Here is a 21,403-nt window from a genome sequence, read left to right as displayed (position 1 = left end):
CATAATAAATGTAATTTTAATTTAGTTCTGATTATTTTAAAATTTTTTTTTTAAAAATTATTTTTTTATAAAAAATACACCATGGTAGTTTCCTACTTTCTTTAAATTTGATTAAATTTCGATTTAAAATTTTTTAATTAAGTTAATTGAATAACATGATTTATTAATTAAAATAAAAATTTGATTAAATTAATTTAATTTAAAAATTTAGTTTGATTATTTTAAAATTTTAATTATTTTTAAAAAAAATCATTTTGGATTCGATTTGATTTTAAAATTTTTTACTTAAGCTAACTGAATAAATTAAATTAATTAAAATAAAAAATAATTTTTAAATTTTTAAATAAGTAAATTTATAAATATTTAATTAATTGATAAAATTTTTATAATATTTAAAAATTTTAATTATTTCAATTAATTTGATAAAAATTAAATTAATCCATATTTTATCGATTTAATTTTTATTTAAAAATTTAATTGATTCAATTAATTCAAAAAATTTTAATTTAATTTAATTTTGATTAATTTGAGTTAGTTTGATTTTAATAGAATACTCAGTACTAATTCAAGTAGCTCTTAGTGATAACATGTGATATACCATTGCCGATCAACTTAAAGTCTTAAACACACGGTTTATCTTTATTCAACTTGACTGGAAAAGAACGAGTTTTGTTGAATTCATTTCACAAACGTTCTAAAGAAGTCTTGCTGCTGAAGCTCTGGCCTGTTTTTGATTCTCACAGATGCAATCTCTTCCCTTTTAACGCGCCCATTCTTCACAGGGACCTCAAATGTAATAACATCTTTGTCAATGGCCACACCGGCGAGATTGCCAAGAATCGGCGATCTTGGCCTAGTAGATTCGTGGATGCTCACACATGAATCAGTTGAATTTCCTGCTTCTGCAATTCGTCCATGTCTATGGTGAAGAAACAGCAAGAAATTCGTTTTCCTATCATCTCTCTCTTTTCTTTTTAATTTTCTTCAATTTCTTTTCCTTTGTTTACCCTAACCAAAAACGAAGAGAGGGCATGGATAAGTGATTGCTCGAGCAGGCGTGCATTAACTGAATAGCAAACACTGAACATTGAGGAAGCAATTGTACTGTTGACAACGAAACTCTACTCTCTTTTCCTCGATGGCTAAGTGATATCATGAGATGGAAGAGGCTCTTCTCGGCGACGATGGCTCACCCAGCGACACAGAAGCCAGAGTGGAAGCCCATGCACGAGCGTTGTTTGCTCCCTCCCTCAGGTTCCTTGTCCCATTGCCGAGCTTGATCTTGCTCCACAGTTTCTTTATGTCGACCAACTGTAGAAGTCTCAGCAAAAGCTGATTCAGTTCGCCGAGGAAATGCAAATTCAAACGCCAGGTGCGTGACGCCCAGCGAGATTTGAGGTGGGCGTAAATGATAGGAGCGAGAGATAGAACTATCTTGAGGAGAATGAAAAGTGCTGCCAGCACAACATAGGGCTCCTTGCTCAATAAGTCCCTTGGAGATCCAGTTTGATGCATGAAGGTCTGCGTGTCCGATGAACTAATGGAATGGTCGGCGACCACGTACGAAATTGGATCGAATCCTGCACAATATGGCAAAAGGAAAGGAAATTAAGATTGTAAGGTGTATCTCGAAGTGAGAAAGCATCTTTAACAAAAATATTTTCCCATGAAAATTTAAGAAAAAGTCTTTTATAAATAAAGGTATTCTAATAAAAAGAACAATCCAATACATGAAACTATTGCCAATACGGGATCTCAAAAAAGATCAAATCACATTGGATCTATTGTACATTGCAAGTAGGATTGGAAATTCGAACTACAACCGCATAGTCTAATTGGAACAACTACATAGTCGACGCCTACTTTGGGCCCAGATCTCAATTTAGAAAAAGATGAACCTGAGCCACCAACAGATAGGTTATCTCAGTGAGCAAGTGCAGAAGAAGAATTGACTGTGGAAGGTTCATGTCATGTTTACTTGCATGGAAAACTGAACTTTTACTGGCGATGGCAGAGGAAGTCCTGAATGAGTTTGTTATACTCTAGGAATTTAACTACAATACCCTAATTTTCTCAAATGAAGAGTGGAGTGAAGTGGACTGCTAGTATCTCCCATTGACTTCTAGATTTCTCTCCATCACCAAGTAAATCTGTCTCTTCCAGCCAATTTAAACTTGGTCTAAACAGAATATTAGAGTAAACTACATCATGTTCCTTCTCAGATGACTGAAAGGGTATCAAAAAAGTCTGTGAAATAATATCAAATCTTCAATTCTTGAGGTTGTAACCTAATGATTGCAAGAGGAGAAATTTATCGACTAACCTGTATTTTTCTTGTAAAATTGGATAAGAGCATTGAGATCTCTAGCACCACGGTGTCGTACTACTGCAGATCCGTTGAACAGCAATAGGGCTGGAAAGCTGTGAATACCATATTTTGAGAGAACACTGCATATAATGTGAGAAGAAGCCAAATCAAATAATGCACTCACCAAGGAAAAAATCAATCTTGCTACATAACAAAGCTGATATATATCATGTTTACAAAAGCACACCTTGGCATAATGGAAGAATCTTCAATTAATAAATGTTTTATTTGGGGAAACATGGAACTGAGAACATCAAAAATGGGATGAAAATTGCTCGAGAATGGACACCATGAAGCATAGAACAAGATAGAGTAATAACCATTACTCATAGCATTGCTCAACTCTTTATCCAGAGAATCCCCATCCACCTTCAAGAACTCAAAAGGACCAAATCATATCAATACATAATTCAGAATAATTGAATCGGCAAAGTGGCTACTAGACTTATTAATTGAGAATTAATAAGATCATGTCAGATTTGACTTAACAAAGGATGTTAGAAAAACCAACCAAAGTAAGATGGAAAGGATTCTTTTCAGTGTCATACTGTCATTTGATTCCATATAGAAGTATAGAAATCAGAAAAAATTACAGTCAAACTGTCTAATAGTCCACTTTAACAGAAACAAATATGACTACCAAACAAAAAAAAAGAAAAAAAACCAACACTTCAATATCTAACAACAGGTATCTGCTCAATTGATAAGTGAATGATTACTCAAACCTAATTGAAACATGGAAGCAATTGCATTTGCATTTGAAAAGGCCTCTACCAAAAGTAACTTTTGCAAAAGAAGAAATCCTAATGCATTGCCGAAAAGAATCCTAACGTACATAAAACATCTGGCCACATTCTATAGCATTATTGTCTTTATGAGATTCTCATTGTTAAAACCTGTACATAGACTCCTTTTAGCTTTCAAGTTTTCAGGAATTCTCATTGTTAAATCTACGAGCATAGAACTTGTTTTACCTTTCAAATGTCAAAACTATGTAGGTTCACGTTCATTCATGTATCACTGTCATTTGATGTTGTGACTCTAAGACTAAGCCTATACTTTAACTGCTACTCATTTTGGTTTTAACTCAAATTCGTTAATATCATGTATTATATCTAAAATGTAAGTTTGATTAATTAAATACAATCATTCATTTGACATTGTCAAGCCAAAGTATTGTTTTTGTCACCGAATGAAGACTGGGTCTTATTCTCTATTTTACATCAAATATGGGTAAAGTTTAGCAAGGCTCATAGACCTCCAATAGATCCAAAAAAAAATCTTTGCTCAAGCCAGACTCATCAAAATTAACATAAACAGGAGTCTAAATGGAATAAGAAGAGCCTTGTGCAGAAAATGAGCAAATAGATGTATGACAAAAGTACACTAGGATCACCATAACAGAAGTACAATACTCTAGAAAAAGATGCCTCAACATTTCATTCAAACAAAGGAGTTTTTATTACTATGTTAAGATAGTTAATGTAATAGTAGTGCTACAGCCTACATGGGCTGCTTTTAGTTTCTTTTGTGCATAGCTTGACTATATAAGGAGAACCATAATATTGTTTCTTTTGATAAAATAATGTTATTTGCTCCTCAACTTCAATAGTGTCCTGTATAGCTACAGTTAGAGATATTTTAAATTCAAAACAATATGTCCCCTGACCTATGTGCCTTTCTTTTCTCTTTCCATTGAGAGTCTCTTCTTGATGGAATTCATTATCTACAAGCCTTGAAGTGGTTCCTAAGGTCAATATAGAGGTATTGAAGGAACTGACTTTGAGCAAATCCTCAAAAATTATGTTGGATCCAACTCATGACAATGCTTAAGACAACCATGGTAAGGGGATCATCTTCTTCATCTTGCAACAACATGAAGCTCTTTATCAAATTGCTAGCCTCCCCAAGCTTATATGTGTTGTCAACTGCTTCACAGACCTGGAAAGTATACCATTAACCTTTTTCCTATCATTATCATAGTGGTCACTTCTGCAACAATATATCATTGCCAATTACACATTCTCATTAATTCTTCCATGTAGGACAGATTACTTCCAAATGAAATTTGAAGCAATGCATGAAGAAACCCCCCTTGCCCACATAGCGTTGACTAGTCCATAGTATTGACATATGAAATTGCAGAGGGTGGTTAGGTTCGGCAAAATAAAATGTTTTATTAAACAATAAGAGATGAAATGCAAATTATAAACTTTGAAGGGCTGTAGCTTGATAGAGCCATACTCTTGTACAAGCAGGGTGGTAAATGAACCAAATATTAATGGACAAGCCTGATACTCAACACATTAAGAGCTTGTTTCCATTCATTTAATACAAAAAGAAAAAAATAATTAAGCTTGAACATATTAATTTCAAAAATATAAATAACAACCAAACACTTAAAAGATTGACTCGTTAATGTTCCTAAACACACTTTTCTACAAGCTCATTCTCACCTGCAATCTTATTTATTTAGCTTATTTATATAGACATATAAGAATATACTGTATATCAAAGTGTTGAGCTATCAATAATCAGCACACATAAAAAAGTTAGCGTAGCAGACATGAGGATCCTAAGATGGATTAGGGAACTCACTAGAAAAAGTAACAATAACAACAACAATCAAAGCCCTTATCCCACTATATGGGGTCGGCTATATAGATCCTCCAATGCTATTAGGCTCGATCCCTATTATATCATCATCTATATTTAAACGAATTTTATCATTTTTTTTAATTGTTGCTAACTAAATCTTCTTAGGTCTCCCTCTTCTTCTATTAATGTGTGTATTTGTTATATTCTCAGATTGTCTAATTGAGGCATTTATTAGACGCCTATATACCCATCCATACCATTTTAAATGCGTCTACTAGAAAAGGTAACAATAAAATAAAAATATTAATAGCTGAGAGAAAGGAGGTGCAACTCAAATAGATGAAAAAAATGAAAAGAAAAAAGCTAAATGACATCAACACGAAATCAAATGATTCACAATTTACAATTTGAAGATGTGAATCTGAGTGTGGAAGGTGCAAGGATAAAGGGATAAAGAAGCTGACAGAAAACACAAGTTAATATAGTAAAAAAAAGGTTTAATTGATTTAGATATTACTAGTGATATAACCTTGCATAGATAATCAAATCTCAGTGGAGAGAGATAAGATTATCTTAATGGAGAGATAAGATGTTATATAGCTAACTCTAAGCAATTGAGACAAACACAATTTGATAACGATAATGATGATCGCCATTTGTACTTGTTTATAAATTTTAAGATTGTAAATAGTATATAAAATGTTAAAGCTAAAAAAATGAATGAAACAAATACCATTTATCAAACTCTATAAATAAGTTTGACAACAAAATTTTAAGCTCCATCACTATTAAAATCTCTTGAGCATGTTTATTTTTTTAATAAACAAACTTACGCATAATAAAGCTCAGCTCAACTCTCGTTTATAGCCCTAGCTTTAAGGTAGAAAGTAATGAATCAAAAGCATCAAATCTAGTTTGTATGTCATAACCAATTAGTGGTTAAACATAGTACTTAAAGTAAATGTTCATTGTTGATCTTATTCTTGATCATTTACTGGATCAATAGCAATTACTTGAGGCCCTGCCATACTAATAATCATATGGCCAGGTGTTGCATTTACGTCTATAGCCTTATACATATAGGCATAAAACTTCAAAAATCCAAATCTACAACACCTTTATATCCCCTTTGAAAGTATTTAAAGTTGGCAGCAATTGTTTACAAATGGAGGGCAAATGCAAAACAAACCAAATTCTATTACAAATCAATGCAACTAAATATGGACTCTTAAGTTCATTGACAGATATAACTTGGAAAATGATGAAAAGTTGTACATTTCCCCTTATTTTTTACATAAAAGGTACATCTTCTATCATAATGAAATGCACATACAGCCATTGTATTACAGGCAGTCAATTCAACAATGTATGAAACTGCATATGCATATCCAATGTTTCACTGAATCATATATACTTGCTTTTGCATATGCGAGAATATAGTTGTGTCATCTTCAGTTGAGTAACTAGAGAATTAACAACAAATAATTTGAGTTAGCCTCAACTATTTGAGATAGACTGCAAAGATTATCCCATCACTGAACTCGATGCAACATTATATCACTAGTAATATCCCAAAAAACCAACTAATAGATTAAGTATTATTGATCTAACTTAGCCTGACATCCCATTACATCTTGGACATCCATAAGAACTAGATGTTAAGTATCACCATGCGTTTATTATATCTTATTTGCATTTTTTTATTTGATATGGGAGATATGTGTAACTTTTTAAATATCGCTCACGGGTACTTATATTTATGAATACAACCATTATCAAACAATTTCTTATAATTGCTGCATACTGTAAATGCACTATGCAATGGTCATACTGCATACAACCTACAAAGGATTTTTAAGAGCTTATACATGGCACACATCGAGCAAAGGAAAACTCAAGAGTTAATTCAGTAAATACTGCTCAATAGAAAGTTTTTCCTGCAGGTATCAGGATTGCGATATGACCTAAATATTCTCATAATCAAGACCATAGGAGCACGTGTACACTCAAATGCTACCACATTCCCAAACCAAAACTAAAAAACAAACATTTTTTCGACCATAAACCCTAGATGCCAGTGTAATACATTCAAAGTAAGATTATGTGACAAGAAATTATCGATTCACAAATCTCGTAGCTAAAAAAATGACAAATTACGTAAGAGTAAGCCATCATAGTCCCTTAGACCATTCCCAAAACACAAAAGCGTACCGCTGAAGGCGAATAAATCTCGAACGAACTAGGACACTGCCCGGCGAGATGGCGGAGGAAGGCGAGATCCGATTCGGGGCAAACAGGCACCGCCGAGGAAGGAGAAACGAAGACGGAAAATGGGAAAAGAAGGCAGACGAAGGCGAAGGGTAGAGGCATGATTAGAGGAGAGGAGAACAGCGAAGAGAGGGAATCGATCGAGAGGAAGATCGGGAAGGAATTGGGCTCCTCTCGGTTTCGTCGCCCGCCGGATCGCTCCCTTCCTGGGGTTTCGTCGTTGCTCAACAGCTGCTTCGATGTCGCCTCCACCGACCGATTATTTTTATCGTGGAATTTGACCGTGACGGTTCCCCCTAAAACAGACTCAAGGTCAATTTCATCTACGCCATAAATATCTATGCCCGCATCGTTGTGTACTGGACGAAAATAGAATAATCATAGTAGGAAAATAAAGCAATATATAAATGCCACTTTTTAATTAACTGGAAAAAAAAAAGAAGCAAGAAATTAGTTTTGTATAGAAGTTGAATTTTATGTTGGACCAAATATAATAATTATTGGACCAAAATTTTAAAAAAAAAGCATCCTTGATTTCTATTTTTAAAATATCTTTATCTGAGCTTTGACAAAAAAATAATTCCAATTAAAACTTTAGTTAATGTTATTTTAAATAATTTTAATCAACTGTGGTATGTTATGATTTTTTTATTAAAATTGTTTGAGTTGTAGTAATTTTTATCAAAACTATTCCATTTATATTTGACAATTTTTTTATCAAATTAGAAACAAATTAAAGTATCCCGGGGCATAGCTGAGTTGATTACGATGGAGCAGACTTGCATTAAACAATATCATCTTCCGTCATGACCAATTATAATTTTTCGATTTACCTCCTCATATATGGTCGATAGGACCGACCGTGTAGGACCACTAGGATGACGGATTCCACTTTTTTACTCAAACATACTAGAAACAAATTAACGCTATTTTAATCAATATTTTATGTAATTTTGATAAATATTAAAATAATTTTAACTATAACTATTACAATAACATAGGAAAAAATTATTTTTTTAATATAGTGAGCACTTTTGTTTTTTTATAAATGGGGTGCTCGACAATAAAAATAAAGGATGTTTTTTTATTTTATGCAATCTTTATGTCCTTCCGTATAAATAAAATGGATGAAAAGAAAATTATAAAAAAAATATTCACTTATAAAATCTTTTCTTTTTCTATAAGAAAAGAAAGGGAAAAAAATTGAGAAAATATGCAAGACACTAGTTTTCTTATCTTTTTTCTTAAACAATGTTCTGTTTAAATGATTGAATTAAATTATTCTTCTGTTGTGGCGGTAAAAGATGATAATCTTAAGCCCTCCATGACTATCACACACGATCTAAAAGAAAGATAGATAAATCACAAAAAACTTTGTCCATCACAACAACTCTTTACATAGAGGGTCAGTGAATCAGCGAGACATTTCACACGCGTTAGGTACCAACTATATCATCCCACGAGAACAAGTTAAATTATTATTCTAGTTTTCTTTCTAACAATGTGAGCTCACTTGTCTCCTTTTTTTTTCAATCACCAATTATTCTCTAATTTTGAAGGAATAATAATGCAGGGTACGCACATCTTAAACAAAACAATGTGTTGCCATATTCCAAGCAATCCTATTAAGAATCACCAAATTAAACGATATGGTACACATAACTTCTTCACTACAGAGTTTGCTTTCTCCAAGTTTTCTCAAACATTGTCACCGAGTATCGATTAATCAGTGTTTTAAAATCCTCGAGGGTTGAACCAGTCCCAATTTTTATTTTAACTACTTGAACTGACTGAGGTCAGAATGTAGAAGCATTACTTGAATCAACCGAATGTGTAATATTGCACTGGTTAGAACTTGAGATGATACAATGATCCTATCTGTGCATGATCTCCACAACTCCTCTTCACAAGAATTCCAAGAATCAGAGGAAGATAATGTATTCGGCATAGAAAAGATTCCAGATAAATCGATAGAACAGAACAGTCATATTGCTTCCTGCATGGAAAGAGAGGGCAACATCAAAAGTCATGGATGTCAACGTGACCAAAACCTGAGTGTAAAACTAAGAACTCATGGCTTGTCGAATGTTTCATACTCGAACAGAAGAATTGAAAAGTCAAACCTTCATGAAGGATGTTATCAAATACAAGGCAAAGGTTATAATTGCATGTGCTTAAAGAATGAGACAGGTTATGAGTGCTCTTTGGTTCATAGGAGCATTTACCAGGCCATGCAAATCTATTGCAGTATGATATATAGGCTAAATACTGAACATATGATATAGCTACATCATTGATATGATTCAGATTTATTAATTAGTGCCATGATTCCTCTTCCCATAGATGAGAGCAGTGTTACTTATTCCTTCTCTACAATCTCAGTTTGTGTGTCAGTGTGACCTAGTTGCTGTTATATCCAAACAAATTTAAGCATCTACAAAGGCCGCCAAGGAGGGAAGAGGCTGGACCATCTTCTGTGAGCCTTTCTCCTCTCATTTAAGCAGCAATGTTTCCCTCCCTTCCCTTGCGATATGGAGCATTGCCCTTGTGAGCTTCTTTTTGTTCGATCTCAGTGACTGCCTGCATAGGGCAGCTGTAACTTGATTCAATGATTTCTAAAATCTTTAAAATGTAAATCCTTTTGACAGGTTTGATGGTTCAGAATCATCAATTCAATCATTTTTGACAGGTCAATCTTTGACCTTAATTGTCCAAGGCGATTATAATTTACTATTCGGAACCGTCGATTCACAGTTTGATTCATGATTCGATAAGGTTCAAGATTATTTTAATTCAACCGCCTTGTCCTCTTACTCTTGTGTCATCCTTCTCTGAGGATCTTAATTTAATTTAATATTCCCGCATTAGCAACTCCCAACCATCCATGATTCCGATCAAAACATAACATCGAAGACATATCTTCTTCTGCAACAGCAATCTCTATGCCCTTCACTGCCACGATGCAGCTCCTCGTCACGGATCTCTCCTCCGATCTAGACTTCCACCTGTTCTATGATGGTTGTGTGCCTACCAATGGCGGAGCCAGCCCGGGTGATTTACCCGGGCTGATCTCCGACGGTGGGCTATGTCGACGAGCTCTGAGTTATTTTACCCGGGCTGGCTCTTCTATTTTCTTTTAAAAAAAAAATTTCTTACGTAAATTTAAACTGTTTCACCGTGAAGCACCCGGGCTATAGCCCTTGGTGCCTACCCCTATTGAGGAGAGCATTTACCCCAGTGACTTTACACAGTTAGTTCCACGACCACATGTGAGGAGGAAATCGAGAAGTTGCAATTGGCCACGACGGAGAAGAACATTTTGACCGCTGGCCATCAGGGTAAATCGAAAAATACACGCAACGGTCAGCCCAGACGTCCAGCACCCTTTAATTGCGCTCCCCATTTAAAGAAAAATTTCTATAAATACGTCGTAGTTAGGGATCGAACCGCAAATGCCTGGATGACAACCTGGATGTCCTACCACGGTACCATTGTCCCGGGGACTTCGATGGGACTTCAAGAGCAATAGATGGGTGGAGGCGAATTGATCGCCATCGAAATTGGATTGGGGATTAATTGGGCCCTAAACTATAATCGGTTCGGCCCCAGTCAAACTGGTTACTGTTCAAGCTCATTAACTAGGTCAACGAGTAACTGGGCCTGTTGATCTGATTATGGACCCAGGTCGGATTCAATTAGGGAGGTCTAATTTTGTGCACTATAATTCAATTTGAATCCATTCCAACCAGATTAATCATCACAATAAATTTAAATTTAATGCTCAATGGATCTTTGATTAGATCTCACCTCTAGATTCTCGGGAAAAGTCATGTTCCTTCGTCTACTCAGGCTATAGCTCAGGGTCCGACAACAGAAAGAAAATTTACAGATAAAAGTAAAATAAAAATAAAAAAAAGAAGTTAACCCGAGTATTGTATCGATATAGTTCACAGTCCGAAATCCGAAATGAGCTCGGATAAATCATTTCAACTGGCTCCACCATTGCGTCTACCCCTTTTATTCTTTGTGATAATTTAAATATCTGAGCCGTGGATGTTTTTTTTTTAATTTATTCATCGGATAAATTTAAAAATATGAATAATTCTTTGTTCGACTGTCAAGGTTTTAAATTTTTAATTTCATTAAAACCATAGTTGAAATTAAATGTTTGAATATGTTACTTAGCACTTTATCATTGCATCGTCTCCGAGCTCGCTCTATTCCTAGTTCAATCATTTGATTGGATGGAGTTGGATGCATTTAATTATTTTGACTGACTCTTCCAATGTTGGTCAAGTCTTCTTAATTAATCCTTTTAAAAAATTATATCTGCTAAATTTGTCTGACCAAAATAAATTCACCGTCCCTGTCTTTGACCATACCATTCAAGGCAGGTGAATCCAATTCCAAAGAACAAGAAATAGTATAATTTGGAATCTAACGAAGACTTGGTGGAGTCTTCGCACTTATCAAAATCCTTTAGCTTCTCAATATACGATACGAGTATATAAATTGAATAGCAATGGGAATCGTAACAATGGGAGTCGATCTGATCTAGTCGCATGCTACAAGGTCTGTGGTTGCTCTGTCGCAGGAAAGGTGACACTTGCATGGGCAAAACCTGTCCAACACAAGTGTCACCTTTCTGAGACAAAGGAACCTTGTCGATCCCTTCGCCATTCCAGTGTGCACGTTGGCTTCAGCTGCAGATGGAGGATCCCAGTCGATTGCTCCCACTCCTTTCATCAGGAGACTGGTAAGAAGGGGGTACACAATCATTCAAATGAATCTGGCAAAACCTTTCGATTGACATGGATCTCTCTATGCTGCACAGTTTTAGGTGCTTGGAATCAGACCCAATTCCTCGAATGAGGTTAGAATCGGACTCGGCTTATGTCCGTAACTTGGTCAACGTTGCTGGGCTGGAAACGATTCCAGCCCAACACCCTGCCTTGTTACGACTCCTCCTATATGAGAATCTAATATTCTAATTATTTCTGTCGAGATCGCCTCGTGTACGGGTCACCAGTCACACAGCACCAAGGTTGACGTCGTGAAGAGGAGGAAGATAATGAGCTCCAGGACTTACAAATACCAACACAGTGAGAAGGAAGGCCAAGAGTGTCCCTGGTTCGATTACCACGACGCTCATGTCAGTCATTGATGAGAAAGGAAAAGAAATAACTTGAAAGAAGAAACGAGTTTTAGGATTGTATTATTGTGTACCTGTGCATGCAATATCAAGAGGTTATATAGACAGACATGAGAGAGAATTATACTAACTTGTTTTATCGTTAATTAAAGAGAATATCTGCGCAGTGAGATTTTGTCAGAAAAGACGTCTTTCGTTAATTAAGAAGAATATTGCGCAGTAAATCTTATCGGAGGAGATGTCCTGTCAAGGTTAGAAAAACATCTTGTCGCAATCATCACAGTATGGAAATCCCCTCATGACTATCATAATAGCTTCGCATTATTAGCCATGATGATGAGAGGGATAGATTATCATGTCCCATAACTTTTTAGTGGTGGCGATGTGATTGACTGAAAGATTTAACTGACTGAGAGAGAAAGACCGGAATCGACACGGGAGTAACATGCTTGGTGAGTCGGAAGCAGGGCTCGTGCTCTCAGCACCTGATACTTGGTTTAGACAAGACAAGGAAATTGAACTGGGAGTTCAGCAGACCGTGACCGTCAAAGTCCGAAGTCAAATGGATCAGGGGCAAGTCTAAGTAGATGGGTCAAGTCCAAGTAGATGGACGAGTGGCCGAATAGAAATCCCGAGTGAGTCGAGTGGGGTCCAATCAACCCTGACATAGGATCAAGTCAAAGTCTCCCTTCTTCTGTCCAACAATTCACCCTCTTTCTGTCAGATGTGTCCCGACCTGAGACGGATCTTTGCGAGCCGAATCATAACACCCATAACACTAATCAATTAGACTACAACTATTGATATTTTTATGTATTAATTAATTATTTAATAAATTTCTTTTACGACTTGGTCCTGCCGTGCTCCTACACAAATGAAAACAATGAAGTCAAAATTCAGAACCCCAAGATCAAGGCATGCAGTTAACTTCACAAGGAAGCCAATGGCTGCTCCTCCAGTCAACGGCTGCTAATTACAAAGAAGTCACCGTCTCTCGTCGCGTACAAGAGGAGGAGCTAGCAAGGCGAAGAAGAAGATTCTCCAATTCCTTGTCCCTTATGCATATAAAATCTCTCGATCGTACAAACAAGTGGAAAAGTCAACTTCATATATAGCTGTAAACAGCAGGTAGATCTGCGATGACAGTCAAAGTCAAGTGATCGTTGAATTCATTTTTCCAGTTTGGAACGTTCTTAGTTTTTCCGATCCGGCGTTTTAAAACCGGCATTAACTGGTTATTCAAATTTGTATAATTAAGAAAGAAAGGGAGAGCAGATAAAGGAGGGAGGAGGAAGAAGAATGAGAAGATCAGTTGAGTGCTCCATGTCCAGGAGAGATGACACCGGCTTCATATCTCATATCATCTTTATAGGGAAGAAGGAGAATCTGGTGTCATCTTTTCTAGACAAGGAGCATTAGTTAGTTCAACTAAAGCATCAGTTATGAATTTCCACTGGTTTCTTTAGTTGATGCATTTACAGTTTTGCAGGTTTGATGGATTCATCATAGTTTTTGCTGGAGTTGGAGGTAAGAATTGGATTATAATTTCAATACATAGTTTCTGGAATTGAGTTTTAGAATGATCTGTCCATCTATGAAGTTTCAGTAGTCCATAACTTTTGTAGAATTGAATGTTTTTGCAATTTTCCTTTGAAAATTCTTGCTGAAAATATTTTTAATTTTTAATTTTTTCAAGGAATCTGAAATTAAGATGAATCATGTGAATGAAAATAGATAAAGTTCTATTTCAATAATTCTACATTTTTACATTATTTTAATTCTGTAGTTGTTCTACAGTTTGGTGAGCTCAAACTACTGGGTAAAAAAGAAGCATTAGAAAAGAGAAAAAGAAAAAGGGGGAAAAAAGGAAAAGAAACTCTTGCCACTAGTTTCTTTTGTTCCCTGTGCATGTCTTAAGTAGCTTTAAAGCTGTAACTTTGACCAGTCAGCATGCAGTCTTATACTAAGAATTGTGAGTTATAGAAAGACGTGAAACAAAAGCAAAAGTTAGAATCCACTAATGAAATCCAAGAAACAAACAAGAAGCCAGAATCTTGTTAGTTGAATACATATTTTGTCTCTGCTCTTCCTGCATCATTTGCTTGTCCTTGTTCGGTTGTTAATTCCTTCTTTAGCGAATCAAGCTGATATCTCTCTGTCATTAAAGCAACTGCAAAAGCTCTTGTTTTCTTCTTCAAGAATCTCGGGAGGTGTTTCTTTGGTGAGGGAAGCTTCATCACCTTTAATAAACTTAATAAAGAAAATTACTTTGGCAAAAGCAAGTGTTTTATGGCCAATGCTGCAGTCAAGAGATGGCCTATTGGCTACATGAATGTGTATATATTCTCTAATCCATCTTCAAAACTGGTGAAGTTTCCATGCCCCAGCCTCTGGTTGTCATCATGCTCTACCTGGAGGCCTCCCTGACTTCCCAGCTCTCCTGAGAGAAAAGAAAAAAGAAGAAAAAAAAAACAGGATGGTGGTCAGGCACATGGCAACATTTGATAAGGCAGTTCCTGAACTCAGGTGACAACATTGAACACTGCCCATGGCCATTTGATTTTTGTTTAAGTAGTTAATAGGGTCTGGGATTGGATCACTGAGCACCTTTATCATCATGGGAGTCCTATGGAGTTCATGCTGCATATGGACATTTTCATGGAGGCTAATCATTTTCAACTTGCCTATTCAATTATAGTTTATGATGATGATGGAGTGGCACAGGTTATGCACTGTGTAAACATAACTGGTGATGTTTTCATCAGAGAAAAAACTTGCATGAAAGGGACTTCATGAACACTCATGTTTAGTTTCTCTTTTCTTTTCTTCTAAGAATAGTGGTCACAATGATCTTATTGGCTTCATCTCAGTGCATTATTGGAGTCAGTATACACCTTGACATTATGCAAATGCCATTTTTTTTCTCTTTCAGAAATGGCTTGCGTTGTTTTCATCTCAGCTCGGATTACAGGGTAGAAGAAGAAAATATGATGTTTCAGGGTACACCATTCAATTAAGGTGTTACATATTCAATGTTTCTACTATTTTCAGGAAGATAGAGCTTACTTTACACTTCTAAATGACAACATGAACAGAAGCAACTTCATTTAATTATGAAATAAAGAAATACTCTTGTGTGATTCTGTGATATGAACAAAGTACCTGTTGTGGATAGGATCAGGGCCATTGGGAACTCTTCTCTTGCTACTGTAGAAAGGATCCAAGTTCTTGTGACCTGTTACTACTGACCGAGATGTTGATGAAGGTACAGCAGGAGCAACCACAGGTGACACAACTCTCCCCCCTGCACAACGTGCTCTTGCCATGGACACCAGGAGAGCAATGTAGAACAAGAATGCCAAGCCACTGCAAAGGTCTCTTCTCATCTCTGCTGCCAACTCTTCCTCTCAAAGCCTCTATTGTCACGATGAGAAGAGACCAAATTCTGAGAAGAGGAACAAGGCAATGGATGCCTTATTAGTCTGTGCAAATTCTTATACTGGGGGATTTTTTTGGGGTCTCCTTTAGTTTTTGCTCTGGTGTCTTTTTCTTTTATCTTTGGAGTTTGGAAGCGATTCTGTATTGCTTTTGTGGGACTGGGAAGAGGGGAGAACAAAAGCAAGTACGTACTGAACGTGAAGTGTTTATTTGGAGCTCCCTTGCTTTGGGACCAACTGGGCCCACCCAATCCTTCTTGCTTTGGCACTGTCTCAAAAATCAGATCAGATCGGATGAGAGCTTAATTTGGCAGTGCTTTAAAGTTTCAGTAGTGAAATATGACTAGTGTTCATCAAAATTTACTGCTCTTTCTGTGATTACTTTTGCTATGTAATCAAATGCAATTCTGCAAGGCCTCCTTACAGGTTGATGCTTATTCTGACTCAGCAGGTTGGCCTTTGGACAAAATATGAAAACAGAATTTAAATTAAAGTGGATGGCATTCATGTGCAGCTACATGGAGGATGTTCATCGTAGGATTCAAATATAAAACTTAAGTAAAAAAATATTAAAGTTTACAATATAATCGAACCAAGGAAGAATGAATATCTATAGTTTGATTACTTTAAAAATGCTGAACTTACCAAAACACTGCCATGGGGAGAAATGTTGAGGGTAGAATAAGGGGAGAGCTGGGGTGAATTGGAGTCAGTTCCTCTGTTCATGTTTCCAACAGGACACATTGCAGAGATACTTTGGATCTTGCCATTCCTGTCCTGTGTACCCTGCAGAGACAAGTGGTCCAACAAGGAGACAAGTAGTTAAGGGTGGCCGATCAGATGACAGAAATTGAAGCTGTCCTTGTTGAACTTGCATAGATAAGTGACCTAACACAGGCAAATTACTTAAGGATGATCTATCAAGTTACAACACAGGCTGTCTGGAACCCAGCAGCATTTATTTGCAAAAGAATGAATAAGTTTGGCAGGTAAACTACAAAAGACTCCAAAAGAGAAAGTAATATACTGAATCTGGCCGCAGTAGTAGCATGCTTCTATGTGTTGGGAGCATCAGTTGGAAACATCAAAGCTGCAGTTTCTGGGATTAACAAATCTCAAGTCTATCCTCAAGTTGGCAAACTGAAAGGGCTCCTGTTGAAAGTTGATCATCCTTTATCAGTATCAAAGATCATGAAAAATCCTTATCGCCCAATTGAAATCAAGTGTGGATTACTTACCTTTAAAGGCTTGATGCTTCACAGTTTGAATTTATCATCTCTAACTGCAAGCACAAATATAAGTGCAAAGGTCAATGCATCTTACTGAAAAATTAGTTGAGAAAAAAACAAGAATATTTGCAAGTGAATAAACTCATAATCTTGCTTCAGATGACTGTCTGGCAATAAGATGCAAAAGTGTATCAAATACCTCATATCAAGTAGAAGATTCTTGCATTATGACAAGTGATAAGAGTTGTTTAATTATTCCACAAGTCTGATATCACATACGGCAATGAATCCCTTAACAACTGCTTAAGGGATTTAAAGTTCATGCTCAGCAATAATTTTCATCCATTTTCACAGAACGAACTGATAAATGAAAAATCAAAGAACAATTTGTATATCAAGAATGTTCAGACTGTACACACATTTCATCGACCACAAAGCAGACGGTAGACATCACTGTATAATCTGTAATATGTGGAAACACAAACCAACAAGTACTCAACAAATTGTTTGTATACTAAGAAAATGTTCTCTATATCCAAAAGCACAATCGTGTGGACTAATTGGGTGGCTCTCTTCTGTGTACATAGCACTAGCATTTGAAGCCACCGCAAACTGACAAGATTATGATGAGGATAAGTGCAATGATAATGCCCAAGACAATCAGCTTTATCTTCATATTCTGAAACCACATCTTCCTCCTCATCGCTGTTCCTTGCTGCCTGAAATCTTGTGCCTGCAATCAGAAAAAAAGAAATATTTTTGCAGCTCAAGGTCTCGCAAGAGGCTATTGATAAGATTGATATTATTCACATACATAAAGACTCATATCAAAAGATGAATTTTAGGAACCTGAGAGCGAAGGGTCTCTGTTTTGTCAACAAGATCATCAATTTTTCCCCCACGATCAATCACCTAAAACAACAAAAAATGCTAATCCCAATGTATAGGAAAATGGTTGCATCATGGAAAAGAAGATGTTTATATAATAAAGTCAGAAAACCTTCTCAATGTTTTCCATCATAACTCCTTTGACTTCTGAAACTTGAGCTTTCACCTTAGCCAACTTGCTTATCTCCTCAGGATGGTCCGCACAATACTGCATGTGCTCTTTAAGCTTAGACCTTCAATGTTGATATGAAAAAATCTTCATCATTGGTCAGTTTTTGGAAATCAGAAGCAGCAATGATTTAACTGTCAAAAGTTGGGCAAAATAATACCCAAATTCTCGGTTGAGGCTGTTGGCCAATGCTGTTGCAGCTTTACCACCTCCATATCTTTTGTTAAAGTCTTCTTTGATCCTATCAAGGAATGCTATGGGAACTTGCCTGCCAATAGCCTCAACAGCAACAACACAATATGCTGCAATATTCAAGGTTTTTTCTTCAACGCTTTTGTATAAGATTCTAGAATTTGTGGATATTCAATATAGTAAAAGCAGGGATACAAAAAAAATGCACTTCAAGAATTAAAACAGATTAAATGCCTGGAAAACTCCAGAAATGCTGAAGAAATAGATCATCAAGAAAGAAGACAGAAATGAAAACACCACACCATATTTTACGCTACAACACAGACAGACTATAATTCTTACTTCAACACTTTAGGAAAACTAATTGATGACTACTCACAAAAAAGGATTTTCATGCATCAACTATCCATTCCTCTGTCCTTTCACTCAGTGCTGATCATCTCTCATAAAAGTTCCTGGTTTACACTCTTTCAATGGTTAATTCTATAGACACCAGAAGAAATAATTATGATGAGGGATATAGAACTGCTGTAGGTTGGCATCCATCATAATATGTAAGTTTGAGGTTCTAGGGAGATGGGTCCAACATAATTAACTGCGAGCAGATACAAATCCAGTCCATTTATAGCTCTAGCTCGAAGAAATTGATCACTTTAAATATTATTTTAGATCTTGACACTTGACAGTTTATTTCTTCTTACCTAACCTATGCAAACTAGGATATCTAAAATTAACATAATGAGGAGCTAATATGCAATACTAGGACATCACCAAAAGCAGGGCACTCTCAATCAGAAACAAACATATTACAAGTTAATTGGTTTTGTGCAGTAGTTGGATTTTACATAAATGAAGAAGAAACAAATATCCATATTATAAACGGTAAACAAGATAAAATTGCACCTGATTATTTTGTTCTACCTGATAAACATCACTTAAGTCATATCTCCATAAAATAATTCCATACATAATGACCACGAACTTGATTGACAATATTTATTTGTTACAACTTGCTTCCTTTATTCTGTTGATTAATGAAGCAATATTTTTATAATTAAAGCCTTACAATTTGAGATAAAATAACTGCATGATCTACTAATTGAAGAAATCAAAGCCAACTACTGTTAGAAGTACACTGTGTATCTTATAAGCAAAAAAGATGCATGCAAAGTAGTGTTGCAAAGCAAAATATGCCATCATTTTATTTCATTATGGGGAAAAAATGAATGATAAAATGATCTAATGGAGATCATAGATCCAATAATACCTAACTCTGTGTTCATCATTGTTTATTCAGAGAAATACTATTGTGTAACACTGGAATTTGTAATGATTAGAAATTCTTAAGAACGAGCAACTTGTGAAGATACATTTCACATATTCATCCTGGACAAAAGCATGTTGTTCAGCGCATGTTCAAAGTTGCATTGTAAGTCATATCAAGTCAAAGAGTACAACTTCCATCACAATGATAATGCTAAATAAGTAGAAGAGAAAAGTTTCCGTAGCAGTATTTTATAGCATGAGAAAAACACTTAAATCAGATCAAAGCTAACAAAGAATACTATGTGTTCCGTAAACCAATTAAATAAATATCTTAACCATCTTATGTATCAAATTTTAGGGGAAGCAACAGGGGACAAAAGTTACATAAGATGACCATTTTGACACGCAGTGATACAAAACAATGAGAAGCATCAGGATGTCCTGGTATGTAACAGTAAAAGTATACCAAGATTCGTCTGCCAACATGGAGGTATTACCTAATCAAATTTTTGATAGAGAAATTACAAGCTAGAAGCTATTACTTATGTGTACTGGAGAAAACCCAGAAACAAGAATAATTCACAGAGAGTAATATGGATCGATACTCCGTTCGAGGTTATGTTTTTTTATCACTTTTTATTCTCTTTGTTTTTTTCCCAATTTTTTTGATGTTGTGATAATTGAATACGTCCAATATCTGTTAATGCTCTTCGCCTCTACCCTAGAAAAGTCAATTAGAAAAAAGAAGAACAAAGAATTGTAAGCAGCTGACGCCTTTGACTAGGTTTTCAATCAAATAAAATCCCCAATTAGACAGATTAACAATTGAAAAGGTCATGCAATCTTGTTTGTAAGAGATCTTAAAAGATCAAAAACTTATTAGTTCAATAACATCCATCATGACCCACGCAATTGCCTAACGCGATCGGAAAAACCAAAACTAATGGCAGATCAACAAGAATTTTGCAGAGAAGGCCGATTAATCTGGAAAAGAAAAATAAACTAAAAATAAATTGACTAAAAATAGCCACTTTCTCATTGGCAGACCACTACGAGAAGCCAAATCAGATGGATCAAAGAAACAGGGAAGCAACCGATCGATACGGAGAGACTCACTGTATCCATCCTCAACAAGGTAATTGAAGGTGTGGCCGTCACAGATGTAGGTCAAACGATTATTACTGGCAGGGAGCTTCTGGAGGAACTGCAAGGCGATGCTGCTGAAGTTGCCCTGGAACTCCGTGTACTCCGCCAAAATCACAGTCCCCCGCGCCACGAAACTGTAGATCAACGACTGCTGCGCCATTTCCGATCTCCCCGTCCTCCACAAAACCGAAACCAAAGGAATCGGAGACCAGCGCAGGTATCTCGGCGATGACGACGACGGAGAACAAGCGAAGGGGAGGCGGATGGCGGAAAGCGTCCTCCTTTATCGGCGTCGACGCCGACGTATATAGATATATATAATATACAAGCCGGTCCTCCTCAGTTCGATATTTACGAGGAAGTCCCCAGGAAATGGTCCATTTAGCACAATTTCCCCTCTTTTTCCATGTATTTGACATCCTTGACCTCCTTTGATCTAGAAAGGGAGACGACGTGCTGCTTAAGGCAGAAGCGGTTGCGTGGTGGAATGAGCAAGTGACTAATTAAACCAATTTGACTGGACTATTTTGCACTATCACAGAATTCCTTACAAGAAAATTAGACAAAAATAAAAAAAAGTGGCCTTTTATTGAAATCGTGAACACCCTTTTAATTTATTATAAAAAGATGTTCCCATCCCATATTTATATATTTTTATTTTTAAAATTATCTTTATTTTTAATATTTATA

At 36.0% G+C, this 21,403-nt stretch overlaps 1 protein-coding gene and 1 pseudogene across 1 annotated transcript; both read right to left on the bottom strand.

The window, feature by feature from the left end:
• Nucleotides 1-947: 947 nt before the first annotated feature.
• On the bottom strand, nucleotides 948-7,494 carry LOC141846588 (5'-adenylylsulfate reductase-like 5). The gene is made up of 4 exons (XM_074734625.1): nucleotides 7,178-7,494; nucleotides 2,556-2,737; nucleotides 2,324-2,448; nucleotides 948-1,580 (listed from the first exon to the last, which is right to left on the bottom strand). The coding sequence occupies exons 1-4, from the start codon at nucleotides 7,334-7,336 to the stop codon at nucleotides 1,153-1,155; spliced, it is 894 nt and encodes a 297-aa protein (XP_074590726.1). The 5' UTR covers nucleotides 7,337-7,494; the 3' UTR covers nucleotides 948-1,152.
• Nucleotides 7,495-17,420: 9,926 nt separating this feature from the next.
• LOC141846072 (vesicle-associated membrane protein 721-like) lies at nucleotides 17,421-21,005 on the bottom strand (annotated as a pseudogene).
• Nucleotides 21,006-21,403: the final 398 nt, after the last annotated feature.

The sequence above is a fragment of the Curcuma longa genome, chromosome 15 (assembly GCF_044706935.1).
Source record: "Curcuma longa cultivar G26 ecotype Majalengka, Jawa Barat chromosome 15, ITB_CL_G26_1.1, whole genome shotgun sequence".
Lineage (NCBI taxonomy): Eukaryota > Viridiplantae > Streptophyta > Magnoliopsida > Zingiberales > Zingiberaceae > Curcuma > Curcuma longa.
Note: the sequence above shows the minus strand (reverse complement) of the source record. Positions and strands in the feature narration are given on the sequence as shown.

Coding starts and splice junctions, on each gene's coding strand:
- LOC141846588 (XM_074734625.1), bottom strand. CDS start 7,336: ATGCCTCTACCCTTCGCCTTCGTCTGCCTTCTTTTCCCATTTTCCGTC. Junction 2,738..7,177: donor AGATTTATTCGCCTTCAGCG/GTACGCTTTTGT, acceptor GAGTTCTTGAAG/GTGGATGGGGATTCTCTGGA. Junction 1,581..2,323: donor ATTTTACAAGAAAAATACAG/GTTAGTCGATAA, acceptor CATATTGTGCAG/GATTCGATCCAATTTCGTAC.